The sequence below is a fragment of the Sipha flava genome, unplaced genomic scaffold, assembly GCF_003268045.1.
Source record: "Sipha flava isolate LNK unplaced genomic scaffold, YSA_version1 484_pilon_pilon, whole genome shotgun sequence".
Taxonomy (NCBI): domain Eukaryota; kingdom Metazoa; phylum Arthropoda; class Insecta; order Hemiptera; family Aphididae; genus Sipha; species Sipha flava.
The window spans coordinates 53,894-71,896 of record NW_020273283.1 but is presented as its reverse complement, the minus strand read 5'-3'; the positions used below and the strand labels follow the sequence as shown (position 1 = coordinate 71,896).

Below are 18,003 nucleotides of genomic sequence, written 5' to 3'. Positions count from 1 at the left end.
AAAAAAAATTAGAATTATTAAATGTTTAAACAATTAGATAGGTTATTTTTTACCCGTGTTGCACTGAAGTAAGAGGTGTTTCTTTATGTTCTCGAGTTTAAATGATCTCCGATTGTCCGTCAAGAGATTTTTATAAATCGAGAAAGATCTCTCCACATCAACCGATGTAATTGGAGCAAACTTGTAAAAACTTAAATCATTTGTGGTAAGATCTTCATGTAGATCATCCATGTTGTCACTTTCTCCTCCAATTATTTTTGATATCTGTTTTAGTATTTTTAATCCGCTGTTTTTGTTTAAAACCGTTTCAAATTTCTTATACACTTTTTGCCCATCATAACCCTGAGCCATTTGTAACTGAACTTGAACTTTTTCCAGAATATCTAAGGATTCAGCTAAAGGCATATTTTTTCTTTGTAATTTTAAAATTGAATCTGAAAGTACTTTAAAATTTGATTTTATGTATACTAGATTACTTTTGACACATGTTTTTACCAAATTTTTTTTTGCTATTTTTATACTTAAAGCGTCTTCTGAGTCTAACATTTCTACAATTTCACAAATTTGTTTGTAATATTCGCAGTAATAAATGCTAGCATTTAGCCACGTGCCCCAGCGTGTGATAACTGGCTCTGGTGGTAAGGGAATATTCGGGGCATGTGTCTTGAATATCTGAACACGCGATGGCGATTTTTTAAAAAAATTTTTTGACATTCGATATAATTTTATCGATTGTGCTAAATTGTCCACGTACCTCTTCAGCAGTCCTATGGAGACCATGCGCTGCGCACGTCACATGTACCATTTTTGAATATAACGCATTAAGTGATTTCCCACACTTAACCATATAAGGCGCCGCATCCGATAGAAATAATAACACGTCATCGTGTTTGATTCCGTCAGGCCACAAAATACTGAGCGATTTGTCGAAAAATTTGCATACGGTAGAGTGGTTTGTTTTTTCTAATGCGTCGGTATTTAATAAAAATATATCACCTGCTCTATCTTCTTCTAGAGTTCCTATTATGGCGTTTGCAATTTGTCTTCCCTCAGCGTCAGTCGTTTCATCGATCGATATCCAAATTTTTTTTAAAAACACACGTTGTCTTATGTTTTTCATCATTTCCTCGTAACAATCATCAAGATAAAACTTTCTAAGTGTCGATTCAGTGGGGACATCTTTTTGTGTGTATAGCTGTAAGAATTGACGAAACTCTGTATTTTGTAACTTGTTAAGCGGAATATTAGCTGATATAAAAGCTTTGCATAAATTCATATTAAAAGTCGATTTTTTCGACGTTAGATTTGTTAATAGCTGTTGGCTGTTGGCTGTTTTTTGATTTATTTTACGTTCTACAGCACGACGATGTTTTTCTGTTTTTATGTGCTGTGTAATACTAGATCGTCTTTCGGGATCTACTTTCACTTCGCAAAGTTTGCAAAATAGAACTACATTATCAATAGAGAATACATCTTCACCGAACTCAGAGCTTAAAGATTTAAGGCGTCGTGACAATGATTGCTTATCTTTAGGTATCGTTAAATCAGAAATATTAAAAAAATAAAATTATCACTGCGACACCCGACGGGCTTAATACTGACGACTGACTAATGTGCACTCGAAGTTCGCACTGTACAGTGAAACCGGTACGCACGTAGACCGTAGTATTACAAGTTGTAATAATAATACTAATTTACAACGAACAGAATTAATATGGTGTATAAATACTGATAACAACCTAATGGTTAAACATAATTGTTTACAAATTTCCTAGGATTCATATATGAAATATATGAATGCCGTGTTAAATTTGGATAAAAATAAATACGGGCCGGCCGGTCGGCAGTAACTATTTCGAGTTCTCAGTACTAGAGATTATATAATATTATTGTTAAATGCATTGGGAGCAATATAAGAATATCTAACGACATATTTTTCGATAAATTTATTTTGTAAAATATCTAATTTTATTTTGTTAACTATAATTAAATTGTATAAATGTAAAAAAAAAATTGTTTTCGTTAAATCTATGAAATATGCATAAAAATGTTCTAAAACGTAAAATATGCTAATTCGTACAAAAAATGACGAAATATGCAAAATTATGCAACAAAAATTTTTATATTTGAAATATACGTAGCATGGATCAAATTTGTATCGAACCAGAAGTTCAATATGCACTTTCTAAACAAATATGCAAATGCCTAAAGTTCCGAGCCTTGGTAATCACTAATGGTATAATAGTTTTCTTCATAGTTTCAATTTCATTTTTGTAAAAAGGTTTTTTATAACCTTTACCATTTTAGGATTTCGAGTGTTTAAGAAATCAAATATTCTATTCACAGTTCTGATAAATTTAATTGTTTCTGTACCTAAATTTAAAATAATGATGATTGATTAAAATTATTTAGGTTAACATTTAAAAGTTATAATTAAGAATTACAGTTCTTAAAATAAAATTCATTCAAACTCTGCAAAAATTCTAAAGCATCAGCGATGGATGAGCTTAAAGTCTGGCAAGCCAGCTTAATTTTCATAATATTTTTCTGCCATTCTATATGTGTAGCAGTTAGTTTATTAGCTAAATTTAAGCCAATATTTTCGTGAGCTTTAAATATATAAGCAAGCAAAGCAAGTTGAAGAATTTATAAAGATTTATAAAACTGAATCATAGTTTAATGACAAATCAATTATGATAATAATATTTATTTAAATATTATTATAACATGTATTTATGTATAATATATTAAAAATACATTAATATATTTATATATTTTATAAATTATTATTAATTAATTTTTTGTAGATTTTGTAAATATTTCCAGTCAATCACATTATCATTACATTTAAAACGTCTATACGTTGATAAATGCATTTTGAGCTAGCTTAATGTTGCATCAGGTACAAAACACACCTATACATAATTTTAAACACTGATGTGATTTTTCTTTGGGTATAAATCCAAGTTAAATACCTTTTTTTCTATTCCTGGGACAGTAAAGAATTCTACTATTTCAGAATAAAAGCCATTAATTTTACACCCTAATTGAGTCATTGTTGACAGATTAGTGGATGTTCCAACACATGTTACCGATTATACACATACACCGGCTTCATTTGCCATAGTTGTGGCAGTTTGAACAAGCCCACCTTGAACTGTTGCTGTGCTTTTAGCTTGAATAAAATATCTAATAGGAAATTTCTACTTGCCATTTAACCATACTAACATAAACTCAAGTGCTTCAGTAGCTAATATTTCTTGTACTTCTACTTGAATATCACCAAAATCACAATAACCTAAAAACCTTTCTGTACTAGCATCATAAATAAGTTACTTATGTATGGCCATTGCATCAAACACCAAATTACAGTCAAGATCTTCAGAAGAAATACGTTTTTTAATAAACATAAAAACTTCTCGGAAAAATCCAGGATCTGCATTAATAGACGATATCCAATTAGTCAATGATGATGGATGAGGTAAACTTAATACTGACCTATGAAAAATGTTAAAAATAATTAATGTTAGACATAAAAAATACTTAATTACTATTAAATATCCATTTTTATAAAAAAAAAATTATTTCTAAGAATTTAGTTATCGACAAAAATTGTATGCTTTAGGAGAATAAAAGTTCAAAGTTAATCCCAATTGTTTAATTTCTTTTGTATATCTCTTGTCAGTAGTTTTATCACAGTTTTTGGCTTCATTTATAAGTAAGTCTCTAAATGAACCTATCATATTTAAAATACTTGTAAGTATTTTGTATTTGTTCAAAAAGGTAAGATACGTTGACGATTCTTTTGCCGGATATTTCATCAGACGTTTCACTGTAGTTTTCCAAATATTGGTTTCATAATTAATATTTTAAATTTTGATATTAGGTAGGTCAAATAAAGTCGAGAGATTAACTTACGTGTTAGTAAATTCATCAATTTGTGTGTCAATAGTAGACAACTTGTCATTATTATTACTTCCACCAGTATTTATAGTAAAATCACTCCTAATACGTATAAGGAATAATATAAATTATTTTACAATTATTAAAATAATACTTAAATTTGAATTGTATAAATAGGTATACTTTTTAAAATTAGAAACTGGAGTTGAATGTTTATCATAAGGAATGGCTACACAATTTTCATCGAAAAATGATGTACTGCAGTTTCCTTGACTTTTCTCGTCGTAAAGAATATTTATTCCAGACATGTCAATTTCGTTAGTATTTAGTATATCATTATTTGATATCGGTATATTATTTTGTACATCTTCATCGTTTACCAAGTCTATTAAATCATCCAATAATTGTTTTTTTTTTTTGGCTATAAAAGTATTGGTACGAAAAATATTTTAGATTCTAAGCGTAGTGATATGATATATTATGTATTATTTTTACAACGCTGTGTGTTTTTTTTGTATGTTATACATTTTTTAGTTGTTAAATATGCCGTAAATAGATAAATATACGTGACTTACTAAATACCTAGTCATTTAACATTAGTAGTTGGCCTAAAACAAAAAAAAAACACTAATTAGTCAAAATTAATTTCCAGTATTTTTTAATTTTAGATACTGCTTTAGTAGTTTACTGTATTATATAGATACTTATTTATTATATATTTATACTTAGCCTCTCATAGCACTAAGTTTTTTTATCCGAGATGCTAAACTTTTCGACTTGTGCATACTTCGAACAGAAGTATATGTTCGACTTATTTTTTGAACCATTCCTTGTAATAAATAATATTTCAGTGTTTAGGACGTTTAGGTTCAACTTCTTTATGGAAAATTAAAATGTACTAACAAATTTCACCAAACGTTTGCAATTTTTCAATCAATCACAACAAATGACAATAAAATTATAATTCATATATTTCATATCTTATAATATTATTCCCACCACGGTGTGTATAATACCTAATTGTTTATTATAGGACAGCTCATTATTGCTTATTGTAGTAGTTGTATAGTATAAATTATTATTAGCGATCGTATACTAGGAATTCTTCAATTAGTCAAGACAGTAGATAATAAACCATTTTGCCTACTATACGGGTTCTGCCCGTCTGCAAATATATATATATATATTTATATATATACCCCGTACCCTGTTTGCCGTAACCCGACCCGAATAAACCAGTTCTTTCGTTTGCTGATAGGCGTAGCACTTGTTGGCTTAAACATTTTTATAAATTTAAAAAAAAACTATCATTCGCTCTATAGTTAAAGCTCCTTCAATAATTTACTTAGAAGGAATGTGTCTAATTCTGTTGAAAGGAGAGATATCAAGCTATGCTTCCTCGAAGAGATTTTTTTGATTGATTTAATATATCAACCAATATTCAAACTTAAAAATGTCAGTTTTTATATTTTTTCACTTCACGTAAAAAATAGCCAAAACATTTTTTTTAAAAAAACTCATCGAGGAAGCATAGTATAAGTCATGATCTTACTATTGGAGTTAAAACCATGTTTCTACGGTATCTGTGCATTGTGTTGTGAGCATAGAGCCGTGGCTTGTTTTATACATTCAAAATACACCATCGACGTCCTCTTAATTATTATTTATTATAAATGAAATTCCTTATCGCCCTCTATCGGAAATATTTTCTGCGCACCATATTTTGTATTGCAGTGAGCTATCTATTATCTATCTATATATTATAGATTATACTATCTATACTATTTATAATCAATGGTAATACCTTAAAAGAAGTTAGTGGTACTAATAATTTTCAACTGTTCATTGAAAAATTGTATGCTCTGTATACCAAAAAACATGAATAAGCTTCATTATGTGTGCTGTAACTATGGAACATAATTTTTTACTACGTATCGGAAAAATGTTTACCATATGATGGGTTGCATCAAGTGAAAGTACAATAAAAGCTGTATGGAACAACTTTCCCGCACTATACCAACACTACACAACTACTGCTAATGATGGTTTAAGAACTTCAAAAGAAAAGACGAAATACTCGGGACTTAAAAGACATTTTGCGTCAATTGAATTTTTCTCCAATCTTGGTAAGTAAATTTTTTATTTTGAATTTAAATTAAATTAATTATAATCTAAATATGTAATTTAATTAAATTTTTTTCTGTTATGTTATAGGTATGTTATAATGTATGACGCCTTATGTCAATTAGCTGACTTGTCTACATCACTTCAAAATAGAAGTCATACATTGACTCAAGCAAATTGTTGTATTCAACGTATAATAATGGTTTTCGATTCAATTACTGAAAATTATGGTCCTAAAACAAAAGAAGCGATAAATGGATTTCGGGAATTTAAAGATCTCGAGGACAGTTCAACTGTTTTAGATTTGAGACCATTATTAACTGCAATTAAAACTGTAGCAATATCATCCAGTGAATGCGAAAGAGCTTTCAGTTCAATGAACAATATAGTTACTACTAAAAGAAATGCTTTGAACCCAAAAAGTATTTCTTTTCTAATTCTGATTAATTGTGTAGGGCCACCAGTGCACATGTTTGTACCTGAGCCCTATGTTTTATCATGGATACAAAAGGGCAAACGATGTGCTGACGAAGTTAACTGCCCTAAGCGACAAAATAACGAAAAGAACCATTCATATGCAGAGCTGTGGAATGTATTAAAAATTTAAATAATTATATACCTATTGTATTTTAAATAAAATAAAATATTTGTTTGTAATTCAATAATATTTGTAAGGTACCATAAGGTTGTAGTGTACAATTTGTATAGTTTTAATGATTGTTTGATTGGTGTTAATAATATTACTTGGGGGGTGTGGGGGGCAAAGCCCCCCACGGGATAGTTTGGTTTAAATCATTGAGTGGAACGCTAAATTTTTATAAGTTCTTTAGCACCCCTTCTATTATATTTCCAATTCGAGCACTGGTGACAACGGTCAACTACATTTTTGTGAAACGTTCCGATCGACCGTCAGTGAAATAATAATGTACCGCTCCCGCGATTATGAAGCGCGGATCTTGTCGCGTAGACGATAGGCGTGATTATGGTCTGTCGGGACAGGGGCGATAAGGCGCACAACGCCAACTCTTGAGCGTTGTATATTTTTCACTTTTACCAACACGGCCTCTGAAGATCAATTACTAATTAGGTATTTATTTTTTGGTAGCATCTTTGGGAATAAAAAAAAAATCACATGGAGCTAGGTTTGGTAAATAGAGGGGTTGAAAAACAACTAGGATATCATGTTTGACCAAAAATTGCTGCTCAACATGACCTGAATTGGTTGGGTGCATTATCGTGATACAAAGCAGTTTTGGGACACATTTGGCTGCAACTCTTCTCATGTCTAAATCAGTCGTCATTATGGTTTGAACTGATCCAAATGAGATTTGGAACTCATTACTCAGTTCCATGATTATCAAACGACGGTTACCCTCATATTGCTCTATAATTTCATCAAAATATTCTTTTATGAAAAAATATTGTTTTTCATAAAAATGTTTTAAATACTGAAAAAACAAATAAAAGTAGTAGTTTATAAAATGTAGGAGATTTTCGGCATTTTAATTTACCAAGACATACACTAAAACTTGACACTTAATGCACTGGTACATTGTTTCTCAGCCTTTTTAGTGTCGTGACCTCCAAAATAGGTATAAAATATGGTCAATCACTTCGTGACCTCCCCTCCATCTATATTAGGTAAAAATTTTATTTGAATTTACATTTTGTAAATCAGCGTTTTATTATTTTTGACCTACGTGACCCCAAATCAAAGTGTTTGAGACCCCCCTGGGGGTCGCGACCTTCTAGTTGAGCAACGCTGCACTAGTAGTTAGTAGTTGTAGTAATAATACACTTAACACGTCCACAACAACGTGTGTCACTGGTGACGCACGCTGCATTTTCCAAACCGTTTTATAGTGTGGCACCAGTGACGCACTCTTGTGATAGAAATAGTCACCGTGTGTCACTCGTGACACACTCATTTCATGAGTTTATATGACCACATTTTAAGTAATGACCATATTTCAGACCTTGTTTTGTGTAGTACGACCATTATTCTATTCGTTATAGTAACCTTGAAAACGTTAGATTTTTTACTACTACATAATATTTTTTTTTCTTAAGTAACCTTTATTGTTGATAAAGAAAAGTTTAAAAAATTAAGAAAAGTTTTCTTTTTTAAAAAAATTTTATTAAATACCAAAACGTGTTTGTTTATAATGAAATACATAGAATAATAAAAAAAAAAACAATGTGTGTAGAAAATAGTGTCAAGAAAAAATTTACCAAATTAAAATATTATTAAATTGAAATTTATGTGTGTTTTTCATTGAAATACTGCAGACTATATTGTAGGCTTTTCCTCGCATCCATTACAGTAGGTTACAATGCGTTTTGAATTTTTTCTTGCTTCTTTTGATCCTTTTTCATTGCTCATTTTCGTATAGCAAGGCAAGCATCGTTTTCTAGAAGTTTTTGCTGGACCTGGTCTTTGCATTAACTCGTGCTTTTGGGATTTTTTTCGCAAATGTTGTCGGGATGCAGTGACCAAAAGTTGTTGAGGTGCAGCTGCAGATGCCAAAAGCCGGTTTACAATTTCTTCTCTAAAATTAATCATTTCAATTTTCTTATCACGTAACTCGTTGAAAATTACAAAAGCATTGACAACACTTGTACCCAATAGAAGCTCGAATGCAACTTTTTTATACCATTTGGTACTTTTTCTCAATGCTGTGTAGTAGGCTGACATTTGGTCCGAATAATCGACTCCTTTCTTCGCAGAATTGTAGGCAAGTACAGCTGAAGGTTTGAATATACGTTCTCCGTTACGATTACGCCGTCCTGTTGGTAAAAGGTTTTTACCGTCTTCCGAACGAGTACTTGCCATCAAAACATTTCGTTTATCTTTCCAGATAATCACTTTTACACCGAATTGATTTTCCTGAGCGTTTACTTCACCTTTCTTCAATTTACTTGAACACAAATCTTTTGGATTACCTCTGCGATATTTTCTTAGAGTACCACAAATATAAGTTTTTTTATCCAATAGCTCTTTGGCAAGAGGAACACTGTTATAAAAATTATCACAATACAGAGTTCTGCCACTATTCACTAAATCACTCATCAAATGCAAGACAATTTTTTGTGCATGTCCAACCATTAGCCGTGCTATCACTTTTTCCTGCATAAATTTTAACCTTATGGGTGTACCCAAACGTTGTACATATTTTGTATAATTTGATTCCATATTTATGAGATTTTTGAGGATTATATTGTCGAAATACGAGCCTTCCTCTCCATGGTATCATTGATTCGTCAATAACAATATTTTCTCCCGGAATATATACACTTTGGAAGCATGTGTTCAATAAATTAGACAATTCCTTTATTTTAAAAAGCCGAGGTTCAGAGGTATCAACAACATCATTGTCGTGGAAGTGGAGGCATTTCAAAATACATTAAAATCTATTTCTGGACATGACACTTTTAATAACGTCATTTTTGAACATTTTTTTGTTAGACCAGTAAAGCCTTATGTTAGGCAAGGGACACATACCCATTAGCATTACTATGCCAAGGAAACGCCTCATTTCATTTCTGTCACAGTTTTGCCATCCGTACATCAACGATCTTCTACCCACTTCATTTTTAGATAAAAACTGTTCGGCAAATCTATTTGTTTCCATAACAATTAGATCAATAACTTCGTCCGTTAGGAACTGTTCGTAAATAGTCATAGGGTCAAAAGCATTCAAATTTATTTGTAGGCCAGATGTCCCATTGAAAGGAAATCGTCTAATTGTCTCCGTACAGTTTCCCCACTCATGGACGACATCGGATGGACGTTGAAACACTGGGGAACTATTTTGTAGTGGTTGATCATTGTCTTGAGGTATGTCAACAGGATCAACAACCGTTTCAGATAGTTTAACATCCAATGAGTGGGAAATATTTACATTTTGGGGTGTAATTTCATCGAAATCTATATTAGTATCTTCAGAATCTATAGACGAAGGTACGTACTCACTTCCAGAGAATTCAAAATCTGAAAGGTCAGAATTCGAGTCAAACTCGTCCAAAGCCATTTCAATATCATTGCCATCCATTGTCCATCAGCAACAAATACAACACGTAACAAAAATTTATTACACGAACAAAACACAATTATCAACCACACACAAGTAATTGTTTGCTGTGCAATTAGCACGGAAATCAATAAATTAGAATCGATTTTGGTCGATTATCTTTTTCGATAACGTCGATTACGGACGAATCACGTGTGCCACAAATGACGCACCCGACTATTTATAGAATTGGTTGAAATATAGCCGTCGTGTGTCACTGGTGATACACGAACAAAACCAATAAAATAAATACGACAAAATATTTATTTCAACAGGAATATTATATTTAAATCTATACAGATTATATACGAAAAAAAAAAAAAATTTACGACTATTTATGAGATATATATACTTTTTAAATACGCAATACTTTATCCTATGCCTAAATGTTCGTTGTCGTGAACGTGTTAAGACTTAACAATAATTAAAATGATTAATAAATTTGTAAAGATTATTTGATATCTGTATTCTGTAATTCGTGATATCAGTATATCACAGATAGAGAAGTTAGCGTAGTCTACGCACATGCGCAGAAGCATAGGACAATGTGAAGTGTGTAGAACACGATAAATGCTACCCCCGTAAAACGCGGGAACTTTTATCATAGTTCGTCTATAAAAATAGTATAAAAGAATATATGAGAATAATAATAATAATAATTCTCGTATAGAGAATAATAATTTTTAATTTACTTTCTTATCAATGATAAGTTCTTATCAATATTCCTTTCGTCAAGATAAATAATATATTATAATAAAAAAAATTTGGGATTTTTTATAAACCATTAGATTTTTTTATAAAATATTCTTTAACCTCAAAACATTCTTTTTTATGCCCTAAAAACTTTTGTATATCAGTTCATAGGTAAATGAATCGTCCAGAAAACGTATCCAAATGCATACGTTCAGTAAAAACATAAAAATCCGATCTATAATCATTACATACAAGCAGTAGGTAGAGAATCATACTATTTTGAACCCACATATATACAAAATACAAACAACAAATAAGCTATTACAATAGACGAAAATGGAATAAGTAATTTAAATCCTGAAATATAAACAATAATTTGTGGTTATGTAATCCAAAATGTTGTAACGAAAATGATTACAATAAATTGTGGCGTTGTATAAATGTTATTTATCGTAAAATTAAATCTTCATCTATATATATATATATATATATATATATATATATATGTATTTGAAATACGTCGTATCAATGGACATATGTTACTGTCAACATTATAAAACAGCATGAGGCATCCCTTTTCTTGCTACACTATTAATTTTGATCCGACAGATTTATTATTTATTAACAATATATCGCCTCACTATTCATTTTTGAGAACCATACAAAAACTAATTTATAATATAAAAAGTATTAATGCACGTATTAACAACATTAAAAATGGTTTAACAAATTCTGATATAGATTGATTACACAAATATGTCGATCAGTATAAAGCAAAAGGTAATACCTTCGTAATACACAGAAAACAATGTAAAAACCAAGACAAAATAATAAGTGAGTACAAAACAGCGAATCAAGCGATGAAAAAAAGTTCATTAAACATTTTTAGTGAATTCTGCATTTCGTGTAAAAAATTTATGTTTAATAGAGGTTTACATACAATAATAAAATTTAGAAATCCTTTACAAGGAAGTTTCAAATCTCAAATTCAATGTGTCAAGGAAAATAGTTTTCCATGCAAGTACATTTGTACTTATTGCCTAAAATATTTTTGAAAAAATGAGTTGCCGCCTACTTCTTTACTCAATAATTCGTTTATACCGACGACACTAAATTAAAAAATAAATCTTAATGATTTTTAAAAATTATTAATTCAAAGAGAAAAAACATATCAAATTGTAACTAAAATGGGTATAGTATCGAGTCAAAATAAACCTCATAGAATGTTAAATAAAAAAATTGTTGATAGAACATTTCATTTGCCATTACCATAAGAAAAATTTTTAAAAAAATTGCCTAAATCAAAAAAATTATGAATAATGAAAGATAAAGAACTATTTATATTTTTTCGAAGTGTACCAACAAAACAAAAACATCAATTGGATTGTCATCTTCAATAATTGTAAGTTCATCCATCAACTTTTTCTTTTCGTCGCTTCTTTTGTTTAAAATTTCCACCAAGGCATTGCTTTGTTTCATATTTTTTTTGAATCAGTGGAAAGTTTATGTTTATGTTGAGTGGTTTTTGGTTCGACGGTCAAACACGATTGATTTGGTTCATTTGCCTAGTAATTTTGTTTAGATAGCATACTATCATCGAATGTTTCTAATTTATCTGCCACATAACTCTGGTTGTTTTCATCATCAATGTTTTCAGCTGATAAATTTGACATACTACTGAAAACAAAACATTTTATTCCTAATAGCTATGAGTTTGCTGAAAAAATATCTAACTGTCTTTCGTAAACAAACTACCATGTCAAGAAAAAATATAATATCATCAAGCTGCCACTTAGAAGGCTTATTTTTAGCAGCTGATCCTGTACCCATCTGCCTGCTTCTTTTTTGCCTATCATATGTATCTTTTATGTTTCGCCAACACTTTTTACAATCGTCAACTGTATAGAAATAAAAAAAGCGGTTAAGTGGATTTCGCACTGCTATACATTAGGTTGCAAGTAGGTTACTGTAATAGATGGTATTAAATTTGAATTCAATGATATAATATCATTGTATACGAAAAACGATTCTGAGCGAAGACAGTCTATCTGGCTATTAAAATATTAGGTATTACTATAAATATATTTGATGAAATTATTGTGATTAAAGTAATTAATTTTAGTATTAGGCATTAGTATCTATTATAATAGGTTAAATAAAACAATTAAAACTCTCAAAAACCCAAGAAGACCTCATAGAACTAAAAAACATAGAGCAAAAACCAGATATTTGATAAAATCCAGCAAGAAGACATCTTGGAAAAATTTCACAAACAGCATAAATGAAAAAACCGACACGAAAATAGTATGGAATAAAATCCAATCCCTTAAAGGACTAAATAGAAATAGAAAAATCAATCTGATTAATATGAACACCGACACACTAATTAACGAAGAACTAGTAGCAAACCAATTGGGGGAATATTTCTCTCAAAATAGCAGTAATACCAATTATACGACACAATTTCAAACTTACAAACATAAACGCGAAAAAGAAACTATTCCAAACACTTTAGATCAAAACCAAATAGACCAAATCCAATTAAACCTACCAATCACTATGCAAGAAATTATATTCACTCTAACAAAATGCAAAAGCCATAGCCCCGGCCCTGATAGCATACCGTACATTTTTATACAAAACTTCGGGCCAAACTCCCTAAAATTAACTTTAACGATATTCAACAGAATCTTCACTGAAGGCTTTTGGCCAAGTACATGGAAAAATGGTACGGTTATACCAATTCCAAAACCTGAAAAAGATAAGTTTAAGTCCGATGGATACAGACCAATAACGCTCCTAAACTAACTGTTATCATATAGATAACAGTGATAACACTTGCTCTTACCAGTTTTTTTATTTTTTTTCTCATTTGTAAGTACCTCTTTTTTTTGCGTTCGCTTTTATTCGTTTCGTCTTTGTGCTTTTTCCACCTACACATGTTTTCAAGCTTCATCTCGATAGATTAACTTGAAGAAGAATCGTGCAAAAGAAACTGCATCTGCCAGCTTGTGTACATCAGGTACGTTCTTATCACTTGGCATCCCAAACTTGTCATCTACCATCTTATCAACAAACCAGTCAGCTGTTTTTTGGTGACTTTAACGCTGGGCTTTTTCATTATCCACCTGTGTTTCAACTCCGGTTTAACTTGCGTGCTGTAATACATTACTGTACTTTGTGTCGTATTCTCTTGTCTTAAGGAGCTATCTTTAAGCATTTTTATATATTTCTTTTTTCAATACTCTTGCATCAAATTATGCCTCTTACACCCGTGGCTTCAAATACTCGTGCACAGGCTCAGAAATCTCCTTCTACCTCTGACATTATGAAGGCAATCAATTCGCTTTCTACTTCTCAATCGTCGCAATTTAGTGAACTTAAAAGTAGCATTTCGACACTCACTTCCCAAATATCAGATCTGGTTACTGAAAATGCTTCTTTCCGGGCTGAAATTGGTGTGCTCCGTTCAAGAATTGATGTCTTGGAATCACGTCCGGTCCTCTCTGTCGATTCGTCTTCTGTGATATTTCGTGAATCTACTGAACGAAGCAAAATCGAATTTAATGCAATTGCATATGGAGTGCCTGAGTCCGCTGCCAACACCGCTGCTTTAAGATTTAATGATGATCTTCGTACACTTAGCAATCTTCTTGATAAAATTACTATACCTGTACCAACCAATCTTAAACTAATACGCCTAGGGAATAGTAAAGCGAATAAACCGAGACCTTTGAAGATAATCTGCCAATCCAAGGCCGATGCTTCTCATCTTATTTTAAATTTTAATTCACAAACGCGGAATGGATTACTACCAGAACCTGGTTTTCGAATTATTCGGGACAAAACCACGCTAGAACGGGAAATTTTGCGTAAAGCTCATTCCGATCTTCAACGTAAAATCGAAAGTGGCTCTTCAGATTTTACTATTTCATATGTCAATGGTGTACCTTCTGTGATTAAAACCGGTCCAAAAAACATGAACCCCAGAGGAGGAAGCAATCATCGACCGAGTTCCACTCAGCATTTGCATTAGTTCCGGATTTCAACTCTGGTTTGCATGTTTTTTGTAAAAATAATATTTCTTGTACCTTTTGTCGTTTTTCTCATTCTACCTTTAACTCATTTTTATCTAAATTAAATAATATTAAAACTAACTTTTCTTCTATACCCTACCATAAGTTTAATAATTTTAATGTTATGCCTAATATTGATCATTGTTTTAAAATTTACTACCAAAATGTGCGTGGCCTTCGTAGTAAATTGTTTAATCTCCGAACTAATTTTATTTTATTATCTTATGATGCTTATATTCTTACTGAGACTTGGCTTTCGGATGACATCTCTAATTCTGAATTATATTTTGATGGGTATTTAATCTTTAGGTGTGACAGAAATGTACGCACAAGTAACTGTCGTTGAGGAGGAGGTTCATTAATTGCTGTCAAGAAAGAGCTAAGACCAACCTTAATTACGACTTCATTCGACACTTGTGAGCAAGTTTTTGTTCTCCTCACTCTAGCCGGTGGTCTCTCAGTATTTTTAGCTGGAGTATATTTACCTCCTGGTACAAATTTGTTTGTGTATGAGAGTCATGCTGAGGCCTTAGACCAGGTATGGAGATCTTATAATTTTGATCTTGGTTTAGTATGTGGTGACTACAATTTGCCCAATGTTGAGTGGTCCATCTGTGGTTCGGATCTTGTCTATACAGGTAATATAACTGATAAGGTCCGTCTTGTAGGCGATCAGTTTAGTTTCCTTCACTTCGTCCAGAAGAACCAAATTCCCAATAACTCTGGATCTCTTCTTGACCTAATTTTCTCTAGTTATGAATCCACCATAGTCCAGCAGGCCACAGATTTATTAGTTCCATGTGACATTTACCACCCAGCACTGTCTATTTCCTGTCCCGTTCCTTCAGCCCTTCCTATGCTTGACGCTCAACACACATATTATGATTTCAAAAATGCTAACTATGAGAGGATTATTCATAGACTTGAGATCACTGATTGGTGCAACGCCTTAGATACAAAATCCGCTGACCTTTCTGTTGATTTTTTACAGAAAACACTGCTCGATTGTATTCGTGAATGCGTTCCATTACGAAATTTTCGGAACTCTACTTTTCCTATATGGGTCTCAAGTAAGCTTAAGAAACTTCTCGCTATGAAAAAACAATCGCATAAACAATATAAAATGTTAGGTGGTCTTAATCGTTATTCAATCTTCTCTCAACTACGCGCCCAATGTAAATTTGAATCGAGGTGTCTCTATAGTCACTATTTGCGTAACATACAGAATCGTCTATGTGTAGATCCTAAATCATTTTGGAAATTTGTTCGTAGTAAACGTGGTGTCTCTACAATACCAGATGAGGTTCATCTTGGGAAGTCTAAGGCCTCCAGTGACCAAGTTGCTTCTTTGTTTGCTTCTCATTTCTCATCTGTTTATAGTGACTCACGATTTACCTGCAATGATTTATCCGATGAGAGTTTACAAACAACCAATTTTCACACCTCCCTTCTAAATTATCTATATCGATTGATGAAGTTAATACAGCGCTTAACTCTCTTTCAAAGGTTCATAGTTCTGGTCCGGATGGCATTTCTGCTAACCTTTTGTATCACTGCCGTGCCTCTCTCAGTTTACCGGTCACTTTAATTTTTAATAAATCACTTACAGAAGGTGTTTTCCCCTCTTTGTGGAAAATAAATCGTGTTACGCCAATTTTCAAATCTGGGAATCCGGCTGATGTCGCTAACTATAGACCCATCTCCGGCCTTCCTCTCCTGGTTAAACTGTTTGAGTCTATAGTACTGAAACGAATCGAACGTTGTTTCTTAACCACCTTATCAATTGACCAACATGGGTTCTTTCCAGGTCGCTCGACTGCGACTAGTCATGTAGTTTTTGCTTCTTACCTTCATGCGGCGTTTGAATTAGGTAATCAAGTTGATGTGATATATACTGACTTTTCTAAAACGTTCGACTCCATAGACCACAATGCACTTCTTTATATCCTCGACAGACTTGGTGTTGGTGAGCCACTTTTATCATGGTTTAGATCTTACCTTAGTGACCGTCAACAATTTGTCAACCTCTTCGGGAAGACATCTGATCTCTTCTGTGCATCGTCCGGTGTTCCACAAGGTAGCCATTTAGGTCCCTTATTATTTAATATTTTCATTAATACTATGTGCTCAGTTGTTTCCCCTTGTCGTCTCCTACTTTTTGCTGATGATTCTAAAATTTTTCACACGATTACCTCAAATAATGATTGCCTCACTCTCCAGAACACCCTTGATAAATTCACCAATTGGTGTAGTACGTTTAATTTATCTCTTAATATCTCTAAATGTAAAGTCATGACTTACTATCGCTCTAAGGCAGTGATATCTTTTGACTATAGACTTGATGGTATATCTATTCAACGTGTTAGCCAGGTCCATGATTTAGGCATTTTATTTGTACCTTCTCTTAATTTTAGCCCTCATATTGATTATATGACCAGCAAAGCCTTTCGTGCTTTGGGATTCATAAGGCGTCACTCTACTAATTTTAGTTCTGCCGACTGCTTTCTAGCTCTTTATAATGCTTTAGTCCGTTCGGTCATTGAATATGGGTCTATTGTTTGGTCACCATATACCACAGTTGACTTTTCTCGGATTGATCGTGTACAAAACAGTTTTATGCGTTTCACCGGTTATTGCCTCAACATTCCTCATCCGCCACATGATTATGGGCCAGTAAGCCAAGTTCTGAGACTAATTCCCCTTTCTGTAAGGCGTGATAATTTTGATATCACTTTTATTCAGCGTCTGATCGAAGGTCAAGTTGATGCCCCAAGACTACTTGGAGAACTTAGCTTTCGTATTCCTAGTAACACTAGGCTTCAGTGTAATTTTTATATACCCACCAATAAATCGAACTTCTCCAGGAATGCCCCACTTATAAGGATGATGCATAATGCAAATAATCATATAGACTACTAAGCCACATGAAGTACGAAGGCTCACATTTTTTATTTTTATTTTTTCATTTTCACATAACTTACACCATGTTGTTTTTTTTTTGGTTTTACTTACTTACTAATTCTTTTTCTTCTCTCTAATATAAATTAGTATAAGTTACGCGTCTTATATATATTGTATATGTTTTTTTTTTATTGTTATCTATGTACTTCTTGTCTGTAATTTTGTAAAAGCCGTCC

General features: G+C 32.1%; 3 protein-coding genes across 3 annotated transcripts; 1 reads left to right on the top strand and 2 right to left on the bottom strand.

Annotated features, from left to right (window-relative positions):
- Positions 1-42: 42 nt before the first annotated feature.
- Positions 43-1,266, bottom strand: LOC112689935. The gene has a single exon (XM_025563817.1). The coding sequence runs from the start codon at positions 778-780 to the stop codon at positions 43-45; it is 738 nt and encodes a 245-aa protein (XP_025419602.1). The 5' UTR covers positions 781-1,266.
- A 7,051-nt stretch (positions 1,267-8,317) lies between these two features.
- On the bottom strand, positions 8,318-9,220 carry LOC112689934. The gene has a single exon (XM_025563816.1). It carries the CDS (start codon positions 9,218-9,220, stop codon positions 8,318-8,320), a length of 903 nt encoding a protein of 300 aa, XP_025419601.1.
- Positions 9,221-15,093: 5,873 nt separating this feature from the next.
- On the top strand, positions 15,094-17,785 carry LOC112689933. Its single transcript, XM_025563815.1, has 3 exons — positions 15,094-15,160; positions 15,217-16,284; positions 16,476-17,785. The coding sequence occupies exons 1-3, from the start codon at positions 15,094-15,096 to the stop codon at positions 17,783-17,785; spliced, it is 2,445 nt and encodes an 814-aa protein (XP_025419600.1).
- Positions 17,786-18,003: the final 218 nt, after the last annotated feature.

What these genes read in the sequence shown, in the direction of transcription:
- LOC112689935 (XM_025563817.1), bottom strand. Translation starts at nt 780, where the DNA reads ATGGTCTCCATAGGACTGCTGAAGAGGTACGTGGACAATTTAGCACAA.
- LOC112689934 (XM_025563816.1), bottom strand. Translation starts at nt 9,220, where the DNA reads ATGGAATCAAATTATACAAAATATGTACAACGTTTGGGTACACCCATA.
- LOC112689933 (XM_025563815.1), top strand. Translation starts at nt 15,094, where the DNA reads ATGCTTATATTCTTACTGAGACTTGGCTTTCGGATGACATCTCTAATT. An exon ending in TCTGAATTATATTTTGATGG is followed by an intron (nt 15,161 to 15,216) that starts GTATTTAATCTT and finishes GTCGTTGAGGAG; the next exon opens with GAGGTTCATTAATTGCTGTC. An exon ending in CAATGATTTATCCGATGAGA is followed by an intron (nt 16,285 to 16,475) that starts GTTTACAAACAA and finishes AATCACTTACAG; the next exon opens with AAGGTGTTTTCCCCTCTTTG.